This window comes from Mobula birostris, unplaced genomic scaffold, assembly GCF_030028105.1.
Source record: "Mobula birostris isolate sMobBir1 unplaced genomic scaffold, sMobBir1.hap1 scaffold_287, whole genome shotgun sequence".
NCBI classification, from domain to species: domain Eukaryota; kingdom Metazoa; phylum Chordata; class Chondrichthyes; order Myliobatiformes; family Myliobatidae; genus Mobula; species Mobula birostris.
In genome coordinates, this window is record NW_027275927.1 from 576,160 (window position 1) to 603,610 (window position 27,451).

A 27,451-nucleotide genomic window follows, 5' to 3' on the forward strand; every position below is an offset into this window, starting at 1 on the left:
TTCTGGTCGCCTCACTACAGGAAGGATGTGGAAACCACAGAAAGGGTGCAGCGTTGATTTACAAGGATGTTGCCTGGATTGGGGAGCATGCCTTATGAGAATAGGTTGAGTGAACTCGGCCTTTTCTCCTTGGAGCGATGGAAGATGAGAGGTGACCTGATAGAGGTGTATAAGATGATCGTGTGGATAGTCGGAGGCTTTTTCCCAGAGCTGCAATGGCTAGCATGAGAGGGCATAGTTTTAAGGTGCTTGGAAGTAGGTACAGTGGAGACGTCAGGGATAAGTTTTTTTTACGCACAGAGTGGTGAGTGCACGGAATGGGCTGCCGGCAACGGTGGTGGAGGTACCTGGACAGGTACATGGAGCTCAGAAGAATAGAGGACTATGGGTAATCCTAGGTAATTTCTAAGGTAAGGACATGTTTGGCACAGCTTTGTGGGTCGAAGGGCCTGTATTGTGTTGTAGGTTTTCTATTCCATGTTTCTATAAAGATATACAAAATTATGAGGGGGGTATAGATAGGATAAATGCAAGCAGGCTTTTACCACTGAGGTTGGGTAGGACTACAACTATAAGTCATGGGTAAAGAGTGAAAGGTGAAAAATTTAAGGGGAACGTGAGGGGAAACTTCTTCATTCAGAGGGTAGTGAGTGTGTGGAACGAACTGCCAGCACACAGTGTATGCAAGCTCGATTTCAATGTTTAAAAGTTGTCTGGATGGGTACATGGATGGCAGAGGTACGGAAGGCTATGTTCCTGGCGCACGTTGATGGGAGTAGGCAGTTTAAATCAGTGGTCCCCAACCACCGGGCCGCAAAGCATGTGCTACCAGGCCGCAAGGAAATGATATGATTTGGCGATGTGAGTCAGCTGCACCTTTCCTCATTCCCTGTCAGGCCCACTGCTGAATTTGAACGCACGAGAAGTCATGACCCACGTGTCATCCATGTCAGTGCGGGAAGAAGATCAACTCCTCGAGCTTGCAAATGACGGTAGGCTGAAAATTATGTTTGACATAACATCTCTGCCAGCATTCTGGATCAAAGTCAAGGCTAAGTATCCTGAGGTAGCCATGAAAGCACTGAAAACGTTGCTTCCATTTCCAACATCATATCGCTGTGAAGCGGAGTTTTCTGCAATGAATGCAACAAAAACTAAATTGCGGAATAGATTGGAGATAAGGAACCCCCTTCGAGTATCGCTGTCTCCCATCACCCCTTGATGGGACCATCTTGTTGCAGGAAAACAAGCCCAGGGCTCCCACTGATTCAGTGATATTGGTGTGTTGCAAAGATTTTATATGTTCATACAGGGAAAATATGTGCTGTGTATTTAATATCCAAATGTTACTTAAAATGTTATGATGCTATTGACTTATCACCATATTCATGCGGGGAAAATATGCGCTGTGTTTTTAGTATTAAATTTGTTAGATAAACCCTTTTAGAAACGAAATTGAGTGTATTAGCCACAGGTGACTTATAGTTGACTTACCACCTATATTCTGGTCGTGATAAACACACCCCACCCCCCCCACCCCCAGAGTTGCCAACATCCCGTATTAACCGGGACATCCCGTACATTGGGCTAAATTGGTTTGTCCCATATGGGACCGCCCTTGTCCTGTATTTCCCCCGCTAAGGTAAAGCGAAGAAGCAATTACCATTAACTTATATGGGAAAATTTTTTGAGCGTTCCCAGACCCAAAAAATAACCTGCCAAATAACACATAAAACCTAAAATAACAGTAACATGTAGTAAAACCAGAAATAGTATGATAAATACACAGCCTATATAAAGTAGAAATAATCTAGGTAGTGTAGTTTCACTGAGCAGAATCACCAAAAACGATTTGCAGGAAAAAAAATTGGCATGTACACGTCACGCATGCGCACACAGGTGCCCCCGCAAGGCTTCATGGTCATGGTAGTCTTTCTCGGGGTAAGCACAATGTATTTGACCGCTACTCTTGTCCGCTGGCAACCCTACCCCCAACCCCCCCTCCCGGTGTCAAAAAAGGTTGGGGACCCCTAGTTTAAATGGTTTGGCACAGACTACTTTTCTATGCCTCTATAAGGTGAGTCTGTGGAACTCCTCCTCAAAGGTGATGGAAGCAGCCTTAATATTTTTAAGGCAAAGATACATGTTCTTAATAAGAGAGTGAAAGACAATAGTGTAGGTGGACATGAATGTAGAACTGATGCTAAAACAAGAGCTATGACCTTATGTAATGGCAGAGGCAGCTTGAGCTGCCACATGGTGTACATTTGCTTAAAACTGCTTGCTTGTAAGGCTACCATTTGTGCTGTAGAAGCCTATAATCATCAGCAACCCACATTCTTACCTTCACTGCCACTGGCTATAAAGTCTTCATTGTTGCCTCCAAAACATGAATGAATTGTGTAAAATCCTTGTGTCACCCCTTGATACTTTCTCACTAAAACACGATCCTGCAAGTCCCATAGATGAACTCCCTGAAGAAAAAAAGAAATTTACACTAAAGTTGAAGATGTTTTTCCAATGTACTGTATTTCCCATATAACAGTTTTTTGAAAATATTTAATATTTAAATATCGTGGAGTTTAGGACTGGGTGACACTTCGATGTCAAGCAATAATTAGAAATACCAAAGGTACAAGAAATAGAATTGTACTTTGTCATTATTTTTGTTAGAAGGTTCATTTGACCCTCTGTATATTTCCCAACTCTTAAAATTATTTTGCATTTACAACATTGGCACAAGGCTAAACACATTATATCAGACTTTAAAAGTTTGGACAACACCATTTAGTATTATTGGTCTGAGTGCTTGCTATTGTTATAATCATACAGTAACACAGCACAGAAACTGGCTTTTCCAATCAACTTACCCATACCAGCCATGATGACCAATGATATGGTCCCATTTGCCATATTTCCTCTAAACCCCACCTAGCCACATACTTATCTAAATATCTTTTGATTGTTGTTGTACTTGCCTCAATCACTTTCTCAGGCAGCCCTTCCCATAAATGCACACCCTCTGTGTGAAGTTGCCTCCAAGATTCCTTTCAAATCTTCTCATCTTAAACTTGTGCTCTCTAGTTTTTATTCTCCCTCCCAGGAAAATGACTGAGTGCATTCACCCTATGTCCCTCATGATTTTAAGTGCTTCCATAAAGGACACCTCTCAGACTTCTATGCTCCAAGGAATAAAGTCTTAACCCACCTAATTTCTTCCTGTAAATCAATCAGCTAGAATCAATAATCAAACAGAAAACAATCGCTTAGGTAAGCTGAATTTCATCAAAACTAGTTCATTGGTTTTATGTAAGGCAAATCATAAAGACAAATTTGCTCAAGTTCTTTCAAAATGCGATGGAGGAAAACCTGTTGATATACTGTGTTTAGATTCCCAAAAGGCATTTGACAAAGTGCTACTTTCTTAGAAGTTTGCATAGCTTCAGCATGTCACCAGAAACTTTGACAAACAGTGGAGAGTATCCTAAACGGTTGCATCATGGCCTGGTATGGAAACACCAATGCCCAAGAACAGAAAAGGCTACAGAAAATGGTAGGTACAGTCCAGTCTATCAAAGGCGAAGCCCTCCCACCACTGAGGACATTTATATGGAGCGCTGCCTAGAGAGCAGCATCCATTTTCAAAGATCTCCATTCAAACTATGTCCTTTTCTCACTAACTACCATTATGTAGGAGGTACAGAAGCCTTAGGTCCTACACACCAGAATCAGGAAGAGATGATACCCTACAACTACTACTCTGAACTGATTCTACAATGTACTGACTCACTTTCAAGGACTCTTTACAACTCAAGTTACAATATTTTTATTTGCACTGTTTGTTTTCTTTTGCAGTGTTTGTCAATCTTTATGTATAGTTTCCTGTAAAATTCTACTGTATTTTTCCCCTGTAAATGCCTGCAAGAAAATCAAGATTCAAAATTGTTTAATGTCATTTCCAGTACACAAATGTAAAGGAGAATTAAATAATTGTTACTCCTGCTCCGATGCAGCACAAAAGAACACAATAATTAAAAGACACGATAAATATAAATACATAAGATAGCTAACATACAAAGATTTTGATTATGTATCCATAAAGTGATCTATGTACAGGAGAGTCTAAAATAAATCTCAAGGTAATAAATGGTAACATACACATACTCTGATAATAAATTTACTCTGAACAAGAAGAATCTCAACCTATCTATTCATTTTTCCTTCTATATTTTGTGTTTGTTGCTTTGAACACAAGAAGCTGGTGCATAAATTAAGAGCCCAAGGTATTAGAGGAAATCTGTATTCCTGGATTAAAAGCTAGATATCACATAGGAAACTGGGAACTGGAATAAATGTGTGCTTTTCAGGCTGGAGGGGTGTAACAGTGGAGAACAACATTGAAAAGACAAGAAGATGCAAGTTTCCAACAAGTAGTTAAAAGAGCAAATGGCATGTTGACCTTTACTGTAAAGGAATTGGAGTTTAAGATAACATAAACACAAGGAAATTTGCTGATGCTGGAAATTCAAGCAACACACATAAAAGTTGCTGGTGAACGCAGCAGGCCAGGCAGCATCTCTAGGAAGAGTTACAGTCGACGTTTCGGGCTGAGACCTTCGTCAGGACTAACTGAAAGAAGAGCTAGTAAAAGAGTTGAAAGTGGGAGGGGGAGATCCAAAATGATAGGAGAAGACAGGAGGGGGAGGGATGGAGCCAAGAGCTGGACAGGTGATTGGCAAAGGGGATATGAGAGGATCATGGGACAGGAGGCCCAGGGAGAAGGAAAAGGGGGAAGGGGGGAAACCCAGAGGATGGGCAAGGGGTATGGTGAGAGGGACAGAGGGAGAAAAGGGGGGGGGGAGGGGGAGAGAGAGAGAGAGAGAGAGAGGGAGAGAGGGAGAGAGAGAGAGGGAGGGAGGGAGAGAGAGAGAGAGAGAGAACGAATGAGTGTATATAAATAAATAACGGATGGGGTACGAGGGGGAGGTGGGGCATTAGCGGAAGTTAGAGAAGTCAATGTTCATGCCATCAGGTTGGAGGCTACCCAGACGGAATTATAAGGTGTTGTTCCTCCAACCTGAGTGTGGCTTCATCTTTACAGTAGAGGAGGCCATGGATAGACATGTCAGAATGGGAATGGGATGTGGAATTAAAATGTGTGGTCATTGGGAGGATCCTGCTTTCTCTGGCAGACAGAGCGTAGGTGTTCAGCAAAGCGGTCTCCCAGTCTGCGTTGGATCTCGCCACTATATAGAAGGCCGCATCGGGAGCACCGGATGCAGTATATCACCCCAACCGACTCACAGGTGAAGTGTCACCTCACCTGGAAGGACTGTCTGGGGCCCTGAATGATAGTGAGGGAGGAAGTGTAAGGGCATGTGTAGGGAATTTAAAATAAGGAGGCTTTGTCACAGTTGTATAAGATGTTAGTGGGTTTAGGATCACTGGAGGCACTTCAAAGGAGGTTTACCACACTATCTCCTTGGATTAGAGGGTTAGATAATTTAATTTTGTATTCCTTGGAGTTTAGAAGAATGAAGATCTTATTCAAACATCACCTTCTCAGGCTCATTCAGCCACACCATCCCCATTGCCCCACATCCTTTGTTGTCAAGGAAGAGGAGGTGAAAAGGCTGTTCAGGGACCAAAATATCAAGGCGGCTGCTGGCTATAACTCTTGTCTCCCAGCCATCCTTAAACACTGCATTAACCCACTGTCTATAGTTTTCACAAACTTTTTCCAATCAGTCTCTTAATTTATGCAATGTTCCAGCAGGTTTTAAGAAATTAATTATTATTCCAGTCCTGTAAAAAAAAACAAATATCAGTGGAATCAATGACTACAGGCCAGTTGCATCCTCAATAGTCATAATGAAGACTTTTGAAAGGCTGGTCATGTCATTTCACAAATCCATAACTTAAAATTTTATAGATTCACAGCAGTTCACTTACCTGCAGAGCCAACAGACCGGCAGATGACGCAGTTAACGTCAGTCTTGACTTCATACTACAGCATATTGACTCTTTTGGTACATTTGTCAGGATTCTCTTTGCTGATTTCAATTCAGCCTTCAAAGCCATTAACCCTGAGCAAGAGAAACGCTCCAAATTCAACATGCCAGGTCCCATCTGCAGGTGGATCAGATACTTCCTCTCTGACAGAAGGCAGTATGTGAGACTAGGCAAGTATATACTCACATCCTGCTCAGTCAGCACTGGTGCACAACAAGGGTGCATTCTCTGCCTTCTCTTATTTTCTCTATACACTAATGACTGTCTCTCTAGTGATCCATCAGTTAGCCTGGTAAAGTTTGTGGACAACACCATTGTCATCACCAGAGATGACACATTTCAAGTACCACCAGAGACTAAACAAGCTAGCGACCTGGTGCAATCACAACAACTTGGAGCTGAATGCCTTCAAAATCAAAGAGATGCATATCAATTTCAGGAGAAATGAGTCTCCTCTCCACCCACTGACCATCAACAATGTTTCAACATTCAGGCTCCTCAGCATCATTATTTTTAGCATCTCATATAGGAGAACTGTATCTCCTTCATTAACAAAAAGACTCAGGAAAGGGTGTACATCTTGCACCAGTTGGTAAAATTCCATCTTCCCCAGAACATTCTCACACCAGGCATCACAGTCTGGTTTGGTGCAGTATCTTCTTGCAATATAAAAAAAACGACAGTGAACTGTCAAGTCAGCAGAAAAAGCTGCAGCCTATCATTACTGCAGCACTTGCATGTGTCCAGGACAAAGTGGTAGGCAGGAAAAATCATTGCCCACACTAATCACCCGGCAAACTGCCTTTTCCAGAAACTTCCTTCTGTTATTCTAACAAAAACTTCACGCTTTTTAGAAGTTTCTTCCCCTTGGCAGTTAACGTGGTCGTCTAGTTAGCGTGCCCTCACCCCCTTCTATTACCTCAGTCACTACAGGTACTACAAATGCGTTAAAGCACTTTTTATAATGCTGTATACATTGTAAATACATGCTGGTATTTATGCATATTTTATTCCATCTCCGTACATTAACCTCTAACTTTATTTTTATACAATTCTTTATAATTGTTCAATGCTGTTTTTTGTTGTCTGACGTGCCAATATATCACAGCAAATTCCAAATAAATGGACATGTAAATGACAAAGTTGATCCTTGATCGATCTAGCAAACCTGCACTGCCTCTCACAAACCTTGTCTGTCATTTAATATCATGGCCAATCTGATTTTAACATCAACGTTTTCCCATCTAAACATCGTACAGTGGTTGAATATGCTCACACCAAAGTCCTGTCCAATGCTTCAAGGCTTGAGTGCTCCAATTTACAGTAGTTATTCCCCGAGTTACGAACAACTCGTACTTACGAACAGCCTGCCATAAAGCCTATTATATTAAAAATTTGCTGGCTCGAGGAAGGAGAACGCCGTCCGCCATTTTAAGTTGGATCATGTTGCCATTAACACTGTGTTGAGTGTGTAACTTTGTATTTGGCTTAAATTTTTCTTAGCAAGTTTCACCCTGACCCCCCTTTTCCAGTCAGCACCACCCCCACTTGTCCCATTTAACCTGTCTCAGTGCAGGTGGGCTTTAGGACCCGGGGGAGCTCAGGACCTGCTGCCCACGGCTGCTGCTGAATCCACAGTATTTCTGTTCCATTGATGGAAAACGATCATGATTGAAAATAAAGTGGAAATCAGAAAGCAATCGGAAAGAGGTGAAACGCCATCAGTCACTGGAAAAACGTTAGGCTACAGTCGGTCAATGATCGGAACAATTTTAAAGGTTAAAGTGAGAATAATGAAGCATGTGAAAGACTCTGCGCCGATGAAAGCTACAATTATTACGATGCAACACAGTGGCTTAATTATTGAAATACATATGTTTCTTAATTGTTTTATATGCATAAAAGGGTAAAATATATACTGTATACTAAGGCAAACGTTTGACTAACTCACGCTAAATAATACCGGATGTACCTGTTCCGACTTACGTACAAATCCGACTTAAAGACGGACTTAGGAACAGAAGTCGTTCATAACCCAGGGACTGCGTGTAAAGCAAAGATTTCACTGTTTTCCAGAATGTAAATGTTTCTGCATTCAGATTCAGTTTCCGTAAAACAAATTTAGCAAACATTTAAATGTTTGCTCTTTTTTGTATGTCAGAGTCAGTGACCTTGTTTTCCCAAATTATGCTCCATCATCCACATTCTTTCCCAGTTAACCTCTGAAAACAAAATATAAGAATGAGGAGCTATAGGTCACTTGACACCTTAAGCTTACTCCACAATTCATAAAGATCATGGCAGGTCTTCAACCTTAAATCCACTTTCTATTGCATCCCTCAATTCTTCCAATATCCAAATCTATAAACCTGAGATTTGAGTGCAAGCTTCCACAGGCCACCTGGAATCAAAATTCTCTAAGATTCACCATTCTCTTGAGTGAAAACATATTCCCTCACTTATCCTAAATGATCTGTCCCTTCTTTCCAAATGGTGACATTCAGATCTGGACATTTCAGCCAGGGAAACGGTGACAAGTCCTCTAAGAATTTTGAGCAACACACAAAATGCTGGAGGAAATCAGGCAGGATCTAGGAGTTTTGTATGTTTCAGTGAAACAACCACTTGTTCTTCTAAACTCTAGAGAAACAAGGCCTAGTTTACTCAAATTCTCTCATGTGACAGACTCACTGTTCCTGGAACTATCTATTGTACTTTTTTTTTAAGTCAGGCAGATCAAAACTGCACATGATGCACCAGATGCTGTCTCACCAGGGCCCTATACTACTGTAGCAAGATATTTGTATTCCAATCCTCTCGGCATAAAAATCACTTGGCTTCCTAACTGCCTACTGCTCTTACGTTATCTTGTACTGAGCTATGTACAGTATAAGGACACCAGGATCTCTCTGAATATTAACAATTCCCAAACTCTCACCATTTAAAAAAAACGACATTTGTTTTTCTAACATAGAGGGTAACCTCACTTTTTTAAGTCTACTCTATTTGCCATGCTGCCCACTCGTGCCCTGTCTACTGTCTATACCTTCTTGAAACCATTTTATATTCCCATCACTATTTACAATTTCTTTAGATTCTTGTATTCAGCAGACTTGGAAATTTTATACTTAGTCCCTAGAATCAAATTGCTGATATGACTTCTGAAAAGCTGGGGCCTAAACAATGACCCCTTTAATATCTAGTTAGTTGGTGTCTACCAGCTCAAGAAAGAGCCACCTGCTCCTGGACTTTTTTTCCTTGTCTGCTAACCTAATTTTTAAATTACTATATTGTACCACACGGTTTTATCTGGTTGGATGAGATCAACAGCGAGATCCAAAAGCCAAGGTGGTTCTGCAACTTTTTGTGGAGAGCGAAGGGCATGATAAGTTACAGAAAAGGTTATATAGTTGTCTACTGCAACCAAGGAAGACCCTAGTTTGAGACAACTACTTGTACCACTGGACCCAGACTTCTGAGACTGCAGAGCCCCATTTCAACAGCTTTTCCACAACTCTCCCACACATTTTTCAATGTCATCTGCAGACACAATGGATACTGCCATTAACAACACACTTCTGTGTTCTTTGATTGACTGTAAATGAACAAAATTAGCACAGACACCTACTGCAGATATGGACTGCCTTCATACATTGCTTTCGGCGACTGCAACCTCCAAATCTTCATTTTCATTGTGACATTCAAGATGAATTGGAACTTCAAGTTCTTCATAGTTCCTAACCTGTTGAAGTGGTGAAATGTTTCATTTTCACTCTTGGCTGTTTCTGGCATCACCAAGTCAGAATGCTTGAAACCACAATGAATAAAAAAAAATCTAAATTGTTGTACTGCTTATTTCTCACCAACTACCAGTGACCAAAAATCACTATATATATTTTTTTAAAGCACAAGCACATGCAAAAGACACTAAAATCTGTTCGCTCTAAGCGCAATGTAGTGTGTAATGGCCACAAAGTCCGCATGACCGGTGCTAGCTAGAAACCATTTGGTCACAGTCTCCTGTCCCAATTAAGCAGTATAGTGTCCTAAACAAACAAAGGGAATCCCGGCTATTGTTTCAATTAGTTCTGTTCTTTAAGAGCTGTCCCAAATAAGTGGCTGCCATGATTAACAGATGGCCTAACTAGCTGGAATCCACTGTATTTTACTTTTGCAATTCCATTTCTTAGCTATGCAATTTCAAATTCAGTCACGGCTCCAAGATTTGAAACACTTATTTTGACTCTCTCACTCCTGGCAAAATTATCAGTTTAAAAGAAAAGGCAATTAAAGGTACATTGTTGAGAATGACGAGCTTACATATGGAATGGACTGTTTGGATGGCATGCAAACTAAAGGTTTTCACTGCATCTTGATAACATATATTCCCAGAGTTTTAAATTATAAAATCTATGTTGCCTTTTTGGTTTCATGTTTGCTTCCATAAATAAGGCCCATTACTGTAGAGACATTGCCCAAATGGTGAAGAATAAGCAGATAATCAAAAGGTAAAAATAACCATTACCCAAATAAAGGGGGATAGTTGTGCTAGATCAGTCTAGGTCATTGAAAAGTAAACCAGAATGGTTGTTAATATCTTCACTATATTGAATGGATTATCTTTATAAGTCTTCAACAAACAAGTTGATTTTTGTGTAGTAATGAATGCATCTGGTAATAAGCCAACAGTTAGAAAATACAAATGATAGAAAGGAAGGGTGACAAGGTCAGAGGCAGGCTAGGAGGACAATGTCCTACCCCTCCTGTAATTGAATTGACAGGGTGTGAGATTTCTTAATGTGATCAACATGAGGATTCACCAGCACCTGAAAAAGGAAGTAACAAACATAGACTTTGGTTGTAAAGTATAGAAAGATAAGTACCTGCCATAAATAGTGTTCTGTACTCATGATCCTCTGCTACTGAAAACATCTGCTGAACCTTCTATTCAGCATGAAGATGATTAAGAGTGAGCTTCACCTGATGTAAATTATTGTTAATATAAATCTGAAGGAATTGCAGACTCAAATATGAATGCTTGTGAAATCACTGTAACCATAACTCTATTGCCTTACAAGGGTAAAATTATACACTAATTGGCTTGTTCAAGACAAGTTTCTGATTTAGGGCAGCACTTAAATTTGAAACGCCAATAGAGTAACCATTCTCTTTCAGCAAATCTCATCCTACTGTGAAAATAATTGTTTTTCTTAATACACAAGATAAAATCAATACCCCAGCTGGTTCAAAAACAGCTGCAGACACTATCCTGAACAGATATTACAATCTGATCTTTCACAGATTTGATTTGCACAGTTAAATTGAGATTAAAGTTCCCCATAACACTATTTTTCCTCTAGATTAATTCTCTCTTCATTGTTCTGGCTGTTAAGAGAGCTGAAATGAAATCTCTCACTAATTTGAAACACTTTGTTTCTCATCTCCACGCACAGTTTTTCTTGTTCTTCTGAGCCACGGTCATTGCTGAAATAACCTTATTTTGGTGCTGAAGATCCAGGTGGATTTCAACTCAAGCTCAACAAGCATCAGCAATGTGGTAATATGTTTAGGGAATGAGATAAGACCTCATTACAACATTTTACCTTGAAGGTTACAAAGCATTTCTCAATCAGATTAATCCAAGATACCCAAGAAAGCTTTGCCAGGATTTAAGACTATTGAAAATATTAAGGGTTAATAATCGCAGTACAAATGTAAGAGTCAAAGTACTGGAGTATGTGGGAATCCCATGCTTCTAAACAATAAAAATACTCTAATCAGAAAAAAAGAACATTTCTAGTAAATCAGTTTCAACACCAACTCTAGGAAATTGCATTGTTTGCTTTAAATCAGATGTTCCTGAAGGCAATTTCCCAAATTGCCATCATTCCATGGTCTTTCAATACCTGTATTACACAGCAGTATGTACTGTATTCTCAATTCCTGATCATTTATAGAGAGTGTCTATTGTTCTGCAAGTTGTCGCTGGTTAAACCAAGTATTTGCAGAGATCTTCCACTATTTCATTCAGCTTCATTCATATAGATTTTCTTCCTCCAACTTCACTATGTCCAGGAGTTGGTAACATTTGAACAGATGGTACACTGGAGATGGTATTTTTCAGAAAGAATCACCGATAAACTCCCGCTATTTTGTGGATCAAAGGTGTACGTTGATTACATTCTTACAAATAAGCATGAACATCTTTTTCAGGCTTTGTGTTTAAAATCGAAGCGCAGAGATGAAGAAATCAGCTCATGGTAACAGAAATCCAAATACTCACAGATGATGAACCCTGTTACCATGACAGCCAAAGTTCCTGAACGCAAAAGAATTATGGTGAATAGCTAGAGACATCTTCCCGTAGCAGGAAAAAAAATCAAGGTGTAGAGGAACAGCAGAGGTGGTGGTTGATTTTAAGAGAGCCACTTCACTTTAACTATGACGAATTGAGTCAGTATTCTGAAGTTTGGTTGGATCTGTTTTGCCATTGTCAACATGTAGATTTATCACTGTTCTGATCTTCTCTGATGATTGGTCTACACAGAGGTCTCCATGTAGTTAAGGACAAAGCAACATGCAATCAGAGCCATTATCCAAGGTAAAAGGTTTTCATTCAGGCCTAAGGTAACAGATTTAGAACCCTGTCCATCCACTTAAAAGTCTGCAACCCAACTTCACAAATGATGCAGTGACCAAGCCAAGTCTGCTTTTAGTAGAGCAAAGTTCTCTACTAAACTCTGCATTGACCCAGAATCAGTTCCTCAACCTTAGACAATGAGCTTTAAAAAAAGCTGATTAAAGTGATAGTGTTCTTTCCATCATTAAGGAGGCCTTAAAGGAAGTTGAACCAGGTCCCTAAGTCACCATCACCACTTAGTGTCAAAAGCAGTACAATCTTAAATCAGTTTGGGCTGTTTTGTGTAGACTTTACTCACTCAAGTGAATGGATTTCTCCTGTCTTTTCTCTTCATCAACCATGGTCTTCAGTTATATTTCATCATGCAGAGGGAAACATATGATTCTTGTTAAAAATTCAATTCCAAATAGTTGACTGCTTCTCCAGGTATCCCAGACAGATCAATGTACTTGCAGGTAGATATAACGGAGAGATCTTGCAGTAGAGGATGAAGAAAAAGCACATAAAAAGACAAAAAAAAAACACAAAGCTGCCATCAAGTGATAAATGCACCCCTCCCCATTAATCTACTCAGCTTCACTAAAAGTGAAAAAAAAAGCTTCTTTCACTGCTTGAATGCAGTTAACAAAATCGGAAAACATCAAGAGCCAATCCTAATTAACCATTTCTACACAGTTTATGATGCATTTAAATCAACATTCAACTGGTCTTGTTAATAAATGCTATGATTCTAGTTAAGGTCTACAAGTACTAATGGATAAATCCCATGTGCAAATGCAAGCTGAACAATATGTACAATACTGTGGATTTTACCAAGGTATTCTTTTTAGTTCAGCTTGCTTTTCTATGTCTAATATCTATCAAAGCACCTCCAACTCAAGGCAAAACACCATACATCACAATGGAAACAGAAGTTCATAAAAAAAAAATCACCATGCAATGATGAAACCCCTGGTTTGATCAACATGGAATTTTACATCAGGTCAGAGTTGGCTCCAGCTTACATAGGTTAAAGATAATTTAATTAATTAAACCAATCCTCTTATTCAGCAAACCATAATGGAAGTAGATGTGTAAGGATGTGGAGGAATGTGGCTGGGGACGCGGGCAGTCCATAAGTAGCTTGGCTGTGATATCACAGTAAACAACATCCAACATTTAATCAGAGAGTAATGATGCTCAATTGGCAAGGGAATGGAGAAATAGCACATATACAATCATCCTAACATCTGTAGTCAACTCAAAAGGAAAACAGGCAGGGCAAAATGCATTGCTAGGTTGTGGTTTTGAGTTCACAATCCATTAGCCAGCTACTGTTGAAGCAAAGATACACTGATACACCTCACTAAACTTCCAAAATAATTTGCAGTTAAGGCTGGGAGAATCAGTCACCACAGGTTAATATTGCAATGGATGTTCCAGGTTTGATTAGTGAATGGCTGATGCTATGTCACTATTTTGAATGTGAACTTCTTTTAAGATAAAAGTTTGTTTTATCATTCTACTCAAAACATTCATAATCACAGAATTACATTCATTCATAGAAATTAGGAAAGCAAATATGGAGAACAAAGTATCATTTGCAGAGAAGATTAAGGAAATTTCAAAGTATTATCTATATACTAGAAGAGGTTAACCAAAGAAAGAGACCAAAGGGGGAATTGCACATGGAGCCAGAGGATGTGGGTGAGGTTTTGAATGAATTACTTCTCATCTGTATACAATAAGGAGAAATACATGGTAGTTGAAGAATTTGCTGAGGGTTATAGGTATATTATTGAGCATGTTAACATTAAAAGATAAAATGCATCAGATGTATTAATGGGCATTAAGGTGGCTAATTGCCCAAGGCCTTATGAGATATATTGCAGGTTGCTCTGGGAGATAAGGAAGCAGATTATTGGAGAGTTTTAAAATCTTTGCTGCCACAGGTTTATTGTGGTACTTTTATTCATGAAGGTAGCTAAGATCAGTCAGGTTGCTACAGGTCAGTAAGTCTAAACTGAATGGTGGAGGTTAGTGAAAAAAATTCTTTGGGACAGGTTTAATCTACACTTGAAAAGGTAGTGGTAGATTAGCGATAGTCAGTAAGGCTGTGGATGGAATCCTGTCGGATTAATTTGATTTGAACTTTTTGAAGTGACGAAGGTAGTGCTGTTGACCAGATTTATATGGACTTCGGTGACACCAATGATAAAAGGCCCCAAAGATTAGAGACCATGAGCTCCAAGACAAAATGAAAAACTGGATTCAAAGTGGCTTGGTAAAAGGAGAAAGAAAGAAATAGTGGACAATTGCTTTTGTGATTGGAAACTTGTGACTAATAGCATACCACAGGGATCAGTTTGGTTAGGACAGAGTGAGAATATTGTGTATAGTTCACTCTATAACACTATAGGAAGGACATGACTGCACTGGAAAATGCAGGACATTTACCAGGATGCCATAAATTATCAGGATACCATAATAGTTTGATCTAAAACCAATGTGTAATGCCTAAACAATGGAGACTACAATGGGATGAGGGAGGATCTGGCTAGTGTAGACTGTGAACACAGGCTGTATGGTGGGGTAGTTGAACAGTGGAAGACTTTCAAAGAGATTTTTCACAGTGCTCAATAAAAGTATATTCCAATTGAAAGCAAGGACAGTAAGTGTGGGGAGAGCCAGCCTTGGATAACTAAGGAAATAAAAGAAGGCATTAAACTAAGAGTTCATGCATACAAGGTCGCCAAGAGTAGTGGAAAACTGGAAGATTGGGAAAACCTTGAAAAGCAACAAAGAACCACTAAGCGAGCAATAAAAAAAAGGGGAGCCGGATTATGAACATAAGCTAATACAAAATATAAAAATGGGTAGCAAAAGTTTTTATAATTATATAATGTAATATAAGTGGCTAAAGTGAATGTAGGTCTCTTGGATTACAAGAAGGGGGAACTGATATTGGGTAATGAGGAAATGGCAGAGGCTTTGAATGACTATATTGTATGGTCTTCACCATGGAGGACACGTCTACATGCCAAAGAGAGATGTCATGGATGTGATGGGAGGTGAGGACTTCAATACAATAGCTATCACTATTGTGCTGAGCAAACTTATGGGCCTGAAGATAGACAAATTCCCTGGTCCTGATGGAATGCATCCCAGAGTACTGAAAGAGATGGCAGAACTTATAGTAGAGGGTTTGGTGATAACTTACTAAAATTCCCTGGACTTTGGGTAGATCCCAGAGGATTGGAAGACAGTGAATGTCACACTACTATTCAAAAAGGGATGTAGGCAAAAGGCAGGTAACAAAAGGCCAATTAGTTTAATATCTGTGGTTGGGAAAATGCTTGAAGCTATCACTAAAGAAGAAATAGAGAGGCATCTGGAACGAAATGGATCCCATCAGGTAGACACAGCATGAATTCAGCAAAGGCAGGTCCTGTTTGACAATCTTACTTGAGTTCTTTAAGAATATAACGAGCCCAGTTGATAAAGGGGAACAGATAGACTTTACTTACTTGGATTTCCAGAAGGCATTCAATAAGGCGCAACATAAAAGACTTAACCATAAGATAAGGATGCATAGAGTTGGGGGTGATGTATTAGCATGGATAGAGGATTGGTTAGCTCATAGAAAGCAGAGAGTTGGGATACATGTGCGTTTCTCTGGTTGGCAATCAATGGTGAGCAGTGTGCAGCAGGGGTTGGTGCTGGGCCTGCAACTGTTCATGATATACATTAACAATTTGGAAGAGGGAACCAAGTGTAGTGTATCTAAGTTTGCTGATGATACTAAATTGAGTAGAAATGCAAATTGTGTAGAAGATACAGAGAGTCTGCAGAGAGATATAGATAGGATAAGTGAGATAGGGTAAGGTTTGGCAGATGGAGTACAATGTTGGTAAATGCAAAGACATCCACTTTGGAAGGAAAAATGAAAGAGCAGATTATTATTTAAATGGTAAAAAAAAATTGCAGCATGCTGATGTGCAGAGGTACTTGGGAGTGTTTGTGCATGAATCACAAAAGGTTGGTTTATATGTGCAGCAGGCTATCACAAAGGCAAATGGAATGTTGGTCTTCATTGCTGGATCTTACTGAATGGTGGAGCAGGCTCAACGGGTCAAAAGGCCTACTGCTGCTCCTATTTCTTATGATGGAACATTTCATTTATGAGGAGAGACAGAATAAGCTGGGTTTGTTCTCAGCACAGAGACTGAGGGAACCTGAGAAAGGCCTAAAAAATTCTCCCCACACTGAGATATCTAGAACCAAAGGACATGGGTTTAAGGTGAAAAGAAAGAAGGTTAGAGAGGAATTTAAGAATTTTTTTTTCAACCCAGGTGATTATAATCTGGAACAATGAAATGGTGATGCAGGTAGATACACCAAGAACATTTGGTGCATATTGCCAAGGCATTAAAGGCTATGGATCAAGTGCTTGTAAATGAGACAAGTGGGCCAAAGGACCTTTTTCTGTGCTCTATGACTGTAAATTTTAATCAAATATGGTAACCACAGATCAAAGGAAAAACAGTGGCAATCATAAACTTTTAAAGGAGCTTATCAGGGAGTAACAAGAACTGGAACAAAGAAGCAGAATCTTTATTTAGATGAGACATAAAAAAGACAATGCATAATACTGCACTCCACCACTACTTCACTGGAATGCAAGTGGAAGTCAACACCTACAGTTCTAGAAATCAAAGCAACCAAGCAAATAGCCAGGAGGAGGAAATGAAAAGGCTCAACTACAAAAATATATTACATTGTACATAAATTAAATGACTAAGAAACAAATTAGAGAAAGGATTCTAATGCTAGGTAAGTACCACCTGGTCATTATTAAAACAATTTAAGATAAACATCAGAATTCCTCATAGCTATTTCTGTACATGACATACAACAAGATGTAGAATATTACAGTGTGCTCAAGATGAAATCTGGGATTAGTTTTGAATACAACCAGGTGAAATCTTAATTTATTATGAGATGCAGTGTGGAACAGGCCTTTCTGGCCCAGTGAGTGACGCTGCCCAGCAACCTACCGATTTAATCCTAACCTAAGCACAGGACAATTTACAATGATCAACTAACCTACCAACTGGTACATCTTTAGACTGTGGGAAGAAATCAGATCACCCAGAGGAAACTCACAGAGTCATGGGGAGAACGTACAGACTCCTTACAGACAGCACCAGAATTGAACTTCCACACCCTGAGCTGTAATACTGTGTGCTAATTGCTATGCTACCATGGCACCCATAGCTCTGAATACAACGTGCAGACATCGAAACCTGGAGCAAAGTAACTTCATACCTATATATTTATGGATTCTACCTTTGGTGTGTTTAAAATCAACAGAACCTAAGCATTACTGTGCTGCAGTTTTTTGACTAACTTGACTTGATTTTGATTCTGAAATCCTTTCCTATACCAGAATACTGATTAAATAAAGCAGCTGCAAGTAAAATACAACAGATTCAACTCTGTTTCACCATCCATTCTGTGTCATGAGATAGAAAAATTCCCAAATGTAAATTTCATTGTCATGTAAGTACACCGCCCACTGAATAACATTACACTACCTTTATCTGCGGGTATAGATAGACCCATTGGGCTGAGATACAAAATATATGCTGGCAGCTAAAGCATCAGTAAGTACTATAATGGATGTTTAACATGATAGCTTTTAAATCATAAAAATTACCAAGCTCACTCCTAGTACAAAGGTCACATGGTCAGTAGAATATTCAGTCATAGCTTACAAATTCAAGGCAGGGAACAAATACAAAATTTCTGGAAGATTTAAATAAGACTTTATCTTGTTAATATACAGTATAAAATAAATAATTTTAAAATGTTATTATTTCTCTTTTTGTCATTTGACAATTTCAATCATATTGAGAATCGACTTCAACATTATTCCTTCTCCTTTTAGGTACTTACAGTGGTGCTAGAAAGTTTACGAACCCTTTAGAATTTTCTCGATTTCTGCATAAATATGACCTAAAGCGTGAAGATCTGATCACGTAAGTCCTAAAACTAGATAAAGAGAACCCAATTAAATAAACACAAAAAAAATTATACTTGTCCATTTATTTACAGAGAAAAATGATCCAATATTACATGTATCTGTTGGGAAAAAAGTATGTGAAGATCTAGCATTATCAATTCATTTAAAGGGGAAATTAAGAGTCAAGTGCTTCAATCAATGGGATGACGATCAGGTGTGAGTGGGGGAGGCCCTGCCCTTTTTAAAGAATATAAACCTGGGTCTTCACTATCAAAGTCTGATCTTCACCACACAGGTTTTTGGAAGTGTGCCATGCCTTGATCAAAGGAGATTTCTGAGGACCTCAGAAAAAAAGTTGCTGATGCTTACCAGGGCTGGAAAAGGATACAAAACCATTTCTAAAGAGTTTGGGCTCCACTAATGCACAGTCAGGCAGATGGTGTACAAATGGAGGAAATTCAACATTGTTGTTACTCTCTCCAGGAGTGGCTGACCAACAAAAATCATTCTAAGAGCAAGGCATGTAATATTCCAGGAGGTCACAAAGAACCCCAGGATAACTTCTAAGGAGCTACAGGCCTCTTGCACTGGCTAATGTCAGCGTTCATGAGACTACCATCAGGTAAATGCTGATCAACAAAGGTGTACATGGCAGGATTGCAAGGAGAAAGCCACTACTCTCCAAGAAGAACATTGCTGCCTGACTAAAGACTACGTGGATAAGCCAGAAGGCTATTCAAAGAACGTTCTGTGGACAGATGTGTCCAAAATAGAACTTTTTGGCTTAAATAAGAAGCATTATGTTTGGCAAAAAGTAAACACTACATTCTAGTGCAAGAACCTCATCCCATATGTGAAACATGTTCGTGGCACTGTGACAATTTGGGCCTGCTTTGCTGCCTTGGGACCAGGGTGGCTTGCTATTATTGATGGAACTACGAATTCTGAATTGTATCAGCAAATTTTACAGGAAAATGTCAGGGTATCTGTCCGTGAAGCGAAGCTCAAGAGAAAGTGGGCCATTCAGCAAGACAACGACCCTAAATACACAAGTCGGCCAACCAAAGAAGGGTTAAAAACAGAAGAAAGTTCATGTTTTGTAATGGCCAAGTCCTGATCTTAATCCTATAGAAATACTGTGGAAGGACCTGAAGCAAGCAGTTCATGCAAGGAAGCCCACCAACATCCCAGAGTTGAAGTAGTTTTACAAGAAGGAACGGCCTAAAATTCCTCCAAGCCGACGTGCAGGATTGATCAACAGCTGCCAGAAATGTTTGGTTGAAGTTATTGCCGTACAAGGGGGTCATACCAGTTACTAAACGCAAAGGTTTACATACTTTTTCGAACAAATACATGTAATATTGGGTCATTTTTCTCAATAAATAAATGAAAAAGTATTAATTTTTTGTGTTATTTGTTTAATTGGGTTATCTTTATCTAGATTTAGGACGTGTGAAGATCTGATCACATTTTAGGTCATATTTATGCAGAAATAGAGAAAATTCTACAGGGTTCACAAACTTTCTAGCACCACCGTATATACTCATTTCATGTTTTAAACAACTCCAAGGACTGTGCTTGATCTTCAGCTCACTTAATAATAAAATTCAATAGAAAACAAGTTTGCTTCCATTTAAATGGTTTACATGGGCAAAACATAAGTAAGGCACTTTAACCAAGGCAAGATGGTGAGGTGAATACCCAAAAGATGTCACAGACTTCTAGAACGCTATGCCAATATGCAAAGACTTAGGAAACTTTCAACAGTTGATGCAAAGGTCATAAGGTCCTAGGGGTAAGCTTAATCAAGGGCAAGAAAGGACTTGAAAATAAGGATAATAATTTCTTGGAAATGGGGAACCAATAATTGCAGCAAATAAGGGTTGGGTTACAGGTCTTGAACAGAGGTGTTCACAGCAGATGGTACTTGTAAAGGCAACCTTGACAGTGATGGGAAAGACAAGTCAAGATATAAAAACAATACAGTAGAAGGTTGTGGTAACCATGAGGAGGTGGGGAAAAGTATGGACTTGGAGCAGCACAGTGGCAAAGATGGTAGAGCCACTACCTCATCTCTACAGTGACCTGGTGCTGTGTAGATTTGGCACATTCTCCCTATGACTGCAGGGATTTAGCTAGGTCCTTGGGTTTCCTCACAAATCTTTAAGACATGTGGGTTGGTAGATTTAATGCCCACATTAATTGCCTGAAGTAGAAGGGTAAGTGGAAGAATCTGGGGGGGGTGGGGGGAGTTGCTGGGAATGTGGGAAGGAAAAAAATGGGATTAGAGCAAGATTACCATTAAATGGGTGCTTGATGGTCAACACACATTCCATATGACACAAGGCTATTTGATTTATTTTTTCTGTGCCATTTCTGAGAGCAACCCCATTGCTTCACTAATTTTCCCAGTCACATATGCATCCCCATATCTCCAATAACTCCCACTCCAGATTCTATTACTTAACTACACATAAGAGACAACTTACAGTGGGAAATTAAATTACCGACCAGCACGTCTGGGAAGAAACTTGAGCACCCGGAAAACATGAAAGCCAGAGATCAGAACCTGAATCATGGCACTGTTAGGCAATGGTTCTACCAGCTATGTTATTAGGTCCAATGGGTGAAGGGCCTGCTTCTGTGCTGCATATGAACAGATGGACGATGTTCAGAAGGCTTTAGTGATAATTCAATGTGCAGTATAAAGTTCAATTTATGAAATTAGCCAAGGTGGAACCATACTTCAGTTTCTGTTTGGGTCTGATAGACATTAGCAAATGATGATAGATACAGTACATAGTGGAGAGTAAAGTCCTTGGCCACTTGAACCTGATGAAAATGTTATTACAGGAAATATATTCCACACTAAAACTAAATGATTCCTCTCTGCTTTACATACCTGAGTTGCTACATTTAACAAGGCAAACCTTCCATTTTTCGAAACTGTAAATGACATTATAGGATGATCCTCTTGTACTCTGTAATAAAAATAAACAAGAATCAAACATAACTTTAACTCACTGGAATTACTTTACTATCATTCATAACAGAATTAGTGAGGAGATATTCAGTATTATTTGAGTCAGGATGCTTCATCCTTCCCATAAATGTCAAAAAAATCTTAAAAATAATATCCCATCTTAATAAAGAAAGCAAATGCATACTATTTTATTTGAGAATTAAGGATTTTACCAAAAGCCACAAGAGCAGAATCAAGCCATTCAACCCATCAAGTCTGCTCAGCAATTTTTTTTCCCCATCAACTAAAGTTATTTGGATTAGAGGGTTGTCAGGATTCTATAACTTGATGGAATAGAAGCAAACAGTTGGTCTTAAAGTGCTATTGCCAGTTTCAAATATCAGCTAAATTATTATTTTATCACAGTACAAAGAAGTATGTAAAAGTAGAGCTGTGGACGTATATATAAGGAGTAACTTAGAATTCCCAATATTTGGTACACATCTCAAACTGTGTAAACTAAATGATCTCAGAAGGAATGGTTATCCCAAGTTCCTGGACTCTCAAAATTCAAATTAAACAAGTCAGTAATTTATCAGTATACATAAACTTAAGTCTAAACATTGATTAGACCACCATGTCTGACACCTAAATGCAGTACGAAGGCCATTTTTATTACCCCCAACTGAACTTGTTCTTCCCTAAAATTTAGAAGGTCAAGTAATTTTCAAAATAGGAACTATTCAATTTCAATGCTCTTCCATTAGCTAATATCCGCCACTTTTTCAAAACAGACAGAATATATTGAACTACACACACAAAATGATGTGAACAACTGGTCATAACAGCTTACATATTCCTATCTGTCAGGTCCTCAAAGTTGTAGCCTCGTATCCTTTGATGTGTATCTGAGGCAAGAACTGTTTTCCCGTCATTTAGATACCATAGGCATTGCACTCGCACACCTTCCCATGAATCCAGTAGATTTCCCTCTAAATCCTAGCACAGACACAAAGCATATTAGTAAAGCCTCTGTAAGGTTGTATAGTATAACATAATTCTGTTTCCATTGCATTCCTTCCCCAAAAGCATCAATGTCTAATGTGCAGTGGCAATTATCTATTATCAGACCCCTATTTATGAATGTCGATTGTCATTAAGTTTTTAACATTGGAAAAGTATTAAAACCTTATCCAATCATCCTCAATCAACATTCAACTTGACCAAGTATTATCATCAAAATATGATAAAATGAAGACAGACCCTAAAGAAGTTGATGAATGGAAGGATATCAGGGTTCAAGTCCAAATTCTTAGGTAGCAATGCAGGTAGATATGATATGGTAGTGAAGGCAGCATATGGCATTCTTATCTTCATAGAGAATATAAACCAAAACAATAATTTGCAACTAACCAAAACAATCATTTGACTTCACTGAGTATTGTGTGCAATTCTGATTGTCACACAACAGGAAGAATGTGGTTGCACTGGACAAGCTGCAGAGGAAGTTCACAAGAATGCTGCCTGGACTTCATGGAAGAAATTGAACAAGCTTGTGTAAAGGGGCTGAGAAGGTAACCTAATAGAAATATACAAGTTTATGAGAGGCACAGATAGAGTAGATGGTTATTGCTTTCCTCATGGCAGTGGCATCAAAAACAAGAGGAACGAGTTTTTAAGCAAAACTGAGGAGAAAGTCATTTTCTTTACCCAGTGACTGATATCTGAGACTTGCTGCCAGAGATGGTGACGGAGTCAAATACGATCACTACATTTTAGAGGCATTTAGATTGCTGGTTCCCAAAGTGAAGAATATCGCTCCCCTGGCACGGTGGGAGTTTTAATGGGGGGCAATAAAGATAAAGGCGGTGAAAGGGGCACTCAGTAGCAAGGGGGACAGCTGAGAAATTATAGACTTAATTTAAGAAATGAAGTACTTATTATAAGCATTTGCTCATCAGTGCCTCTTAGTTGATTACAATGATCACATAGTCACCTCATCTCTTACTAATCCATCATTCTCTTAAGACATTGCTCAAAGTGAATGCAGTTGTTGAAAAGCAATGTGACACTTCTGTACAGCACATCTTGAGAAACCTGGACTGAAGAAATTGTATTATTTCTGGGTCTGGCCCGAACATTATTGCTGTTCAATATTGCAACATGGCGTTGGCTAGTACAATTCTCATCTGCTAATCATGTAGTGACACAATTCCTATGAATTGGGGTGTCTTGACTGCATTTCTCTAGCCCACAGCTACCCCATTTTATGTATCTTCAAGCAGAGAGTCAGGTTTTGTCTGAACTATGTTGATGTCTTTATTGATCACAGTGTTTGATGAGGGATCTACACAATAGGCAATTAACCGTCAACATTAATCCATAATGAAAATGGCAGAAGCAGACCAAACAAAAAAAGAAGTGCAGACAGTATAATGTGACATATCTGAAATTTGGATTTACACCACCACCAAGCAACCAACAACAGCCAATGCTGTGTGAACCAGATTTTTTTTTAAGATGAGGCAATGAAATCATCCAGGCTTCTTGAACATGTGAAGAACTTGGCTCATTTTCAATCACTTTGTGAAAACTTTTAGAAATGGAAAACACTTCAAAGCATATTTGCCAATACTTCACAACAAATCAGTGATGGTTTGAATACTTCATACATTTCATTGCTCATTGCTAAATCTGGAAAGCCCCATACAATTGGAGAAGAACTCATTCTGCCAGCAGTAAGGGAGGGAGGTTCTGAGTAGTCTTACATAAGTCACCAGTCTAAATAATTAAAGCAATTTCACTTAGTGACAACTCTGTTCAAAGATGAATAGATGAAATGTCTCAAAATGTGGAAGACACCTTGTGCAACATACTTAGGACAACAGAGTTGCTTTGCAGTTGGATAAGACAACATTGCCAGGCAACAAATCTTTACTTCTCAATTATGTTTGTTTCATAAAAGATAAAAGCATTGTTTAAGAATTATTATTTGCAAAGGGTCTAGAAACAGGGACAGTCAATATTTTAGGTTGTTGAGCAATTTTTCCAAAGAGAAGGACATTCCACTCACCAACATTTTTGCTTGTGAAACAGATGGGGCACCAATGTCAGGACATCACAGTAAATAGTTATTACTTTCTTGAAAAAAGTTGTACCTAACATATTTACCATTCACTGTGAAATTCAGAGAACACCTGGTTGCAAAAATATCTAAGTGTTCAGCTGCACAAATCATTTATTATCACAGCGGTAAATAAAATATAATCCCATGCTCTCAATTCTTGACTATTTCCGAGAGCTTTGTATTGAAAATGATGGAGATGTTTGAACACTTTCTGTTGCACACCGAAGTCAGATGGCTCTCAAAGGAAATTGCCTGAGACACTGGTATGCTTTTTGAAACTGATAAAATTCTTTGAAGACTGAAATGCTTCATTCAGGCATGACACCGCTTATTTGTCAGAAATATTTTCAAAGTTTAATGGCATCAATCTTCAATTGCATGGAAATGATGTGAATCTTATTAAAGTCAAATCATTTGTCTCCACATTTCTGTCCAAGTTAATCCTATTTAAATGCAGCATCGGCCATTGTTACCTTTTCTAATCCCCGAGCCTCAGAGTTGGAAGAAAAATACCGGATGATGATCTTCAAACAGTGCCCACCTGAGAGAGCTACATGTCAGAGAGATTTCAGGATTTTCTCTCAATCCAAATTCCAGATTGCATAATAAAATCCATTTCTGAACATCCATTTCTGTAATGAGGAATCAACAGGAAGGATGGAGAAAGAACTAGTGTTGTTATAAAATAATTTGAGCTGAAGCCAATGTTCAAAAAATTATATCAAAATTTTTGGTTGCAGAAAGAAATCTTTGAATGCTGTTCTACACAGTGAAAATGTCAAGTTCTGCATAGGCAGGCACCTCCCAGTCTCCACCCAGCTAACAGGGATCACCTACCATTCATTTCCAAATCACCTGCAGCCTATTTAAACCCAGCTCTCATCCATAACCCTTGTACACTCATTGAACCAGCTAGCCTCGAGCAGTTGCTCCTAGCCTTCAGTTACATTGTTGCCTGTGGTATTTAGTATTTGTTCTGTCTTATTTTGTGGCCTTAGTAGCTAGTTGTTTTTGAGTCTATTATTAAAGTTATCATTCATTTCTGAATTGTGTTTGCTGCTCTGCTTTTGGGTCAAGCCTCCTCTACATTTCCTGACAGATTGCGTGAACCATCCACTGACCCAGCAGAGTATGATGAGCACATGATCCAGAAGCAGCAGAAAACCAATGACCATCTGCTCACCATTCTCTTCCAACTCTCCATTTCAATACAGCAATCCCGCAACAATTAACCTTTTCCCCCTGAACCTCAGATTCTGGTGCCCGAACACTCTTGATGGATCCTCAATCCGATGCCGCAACTTCTTGTCCCAGTGCATCTTACACTTCAAGCTCCAGCTAGCTTAGTATTCTACAGCCAAGATTGCTTTTGCCATCTCTCTTGACTGGACAAGCTCTAACCTGGGCCACCACTCACTAGGACAATAAAACCAACACTTGCAATAAATATAAGGAATTCACTGTTGAGATGCACTGGGATTTCACACATCCGGGAAGTGGAAAGGTTGTCACTGGATTGGATACTTTGCTTGCGTCAGTGCTTACATTGCTGGATTACACTGTGGAATTCAGGACACTTGTGGCGAGCGCAGCTGAAATGCGGAAGCGCTGCTGGCCCATTACCATCATGGCCTCTAGGAGCACTTGAAAGACAAATTGTCTATCCAGGAGATGCCCACTGACCTCGAATGCCTCACCACTCTGCCCTTCTGTATCAATACGCATCTCATGGAATGACCCTCCAGATCATCAGCTAGCCTCCCAGTTCTGTTCCCAGAACCATTTCAGGCTGCAGGACCCTCCTCAGCAATGCCTTCAGAACCTAGGGAAAGCTCCATTAATACTGTTAAGAGTGTGAGTGTCAGTGGAGAAACACCTTATGTGCCCACTGTGGAGCAGTCGACCACCAGTACATTAAATGCCCACCGTGTCTGGGAAATGGTACCACCAGGTAGAAGGGCCTCCCCCAGCCCCTTGATCTGGCACCATAGCCTGACTTGCTCCCTCTGTTGTTCTCCACACTCCAACACCTCTATGTGCACAGGAAGTTCTGTTGGATTCTGGCACAGACTTATGGACCAGACTCTGTGTGCGGCTTGGACATTCTATGAGCCTCTCACCCCTTCTGCATCATGACAGACCTCCCTTGGGGTATGAGATGATCAGAGTATGCATATAGCCTGTTCACATGAGCATCGGAGAATATCGCAAGTCCGCCTAATTTGTCCTGATCGACTCACCCAACACTCCTCTGATCTTAAGTTACCCTTGGATCTCCACTTTCGATCCTCACTTTGCCTGGTCATCTGGTTCACTGCTGAAGTGGGGACTCGCATGCTGGATCAGCTACCTGCAACCTCAGTTGACATCACACCGTAAATCCTTGGAGACGAAGGTAACCACTGACCTCACTAAATTCCAATAGGAATACCATGACTTTGACATCACCGTCAGTAAGAGGGAAGCCAGCACCCTGCCACTTTACAAAAAAATGACTGTACAATTGACCTCCTTCCCGGCACCACCCTTCCCTGAGGTCACCAATTCTCCCTCTTCCCTCCTAGACCCTAGCCATGAATGACTACAGTGCTGAATTGCTACATCATCGCTTCATTTGACCATTCCAGTCCCCAGCTGGTGCAGGACTCTTGTCAAAAAGAAAGATGGGGGTTTTTATCTCTGCATCGACCACTGTGGACTCACCAA

The 27,451-nt window shown here is 39.6% G+C and overlaps 1 protein-coding gene across 7 annotated transcripts in view; it reads right to left on the reverse strand.

The window, feature by feature from the left end:
• Positions 1-27,451, reverse strand: part of LOC140192866 (WD repeat-containing protein 26) — a 156,746-nt gene that overhangs the window by 17,390 nt on the left and 111,905 nt on the right. For 2 of the 7 annotated variants that reach the window (XM_072250363.1, XM_072250361.1), the window contains exons 10-12: positions 22,472-22,617; positions 21,559-21,637; positions 2,345-2,474 (exon numbers count right to left, since the gene is read on the reverse strand). In XM_072250363.1, coding sequence (XP_072106464.1) covers positions 2,345-2,474; positions 21,559-21,637; positions 22,472-22,617 — 355 coding nt within the window. Of the gene's footprint in view, positions 1-2,344; positions 2,475-9,640; positions 9,755-12,950; positions 13,127-18,589; positions 18,686-21,558; positions 21,638-22,471; positions 22,618-27,451 lie in introns of those variants that run through there. The other 5 variants (XR_011884474.1, XR_011884476.1, XM_072250362.1 and 2 more) reach the window with 5 other exon arrangements.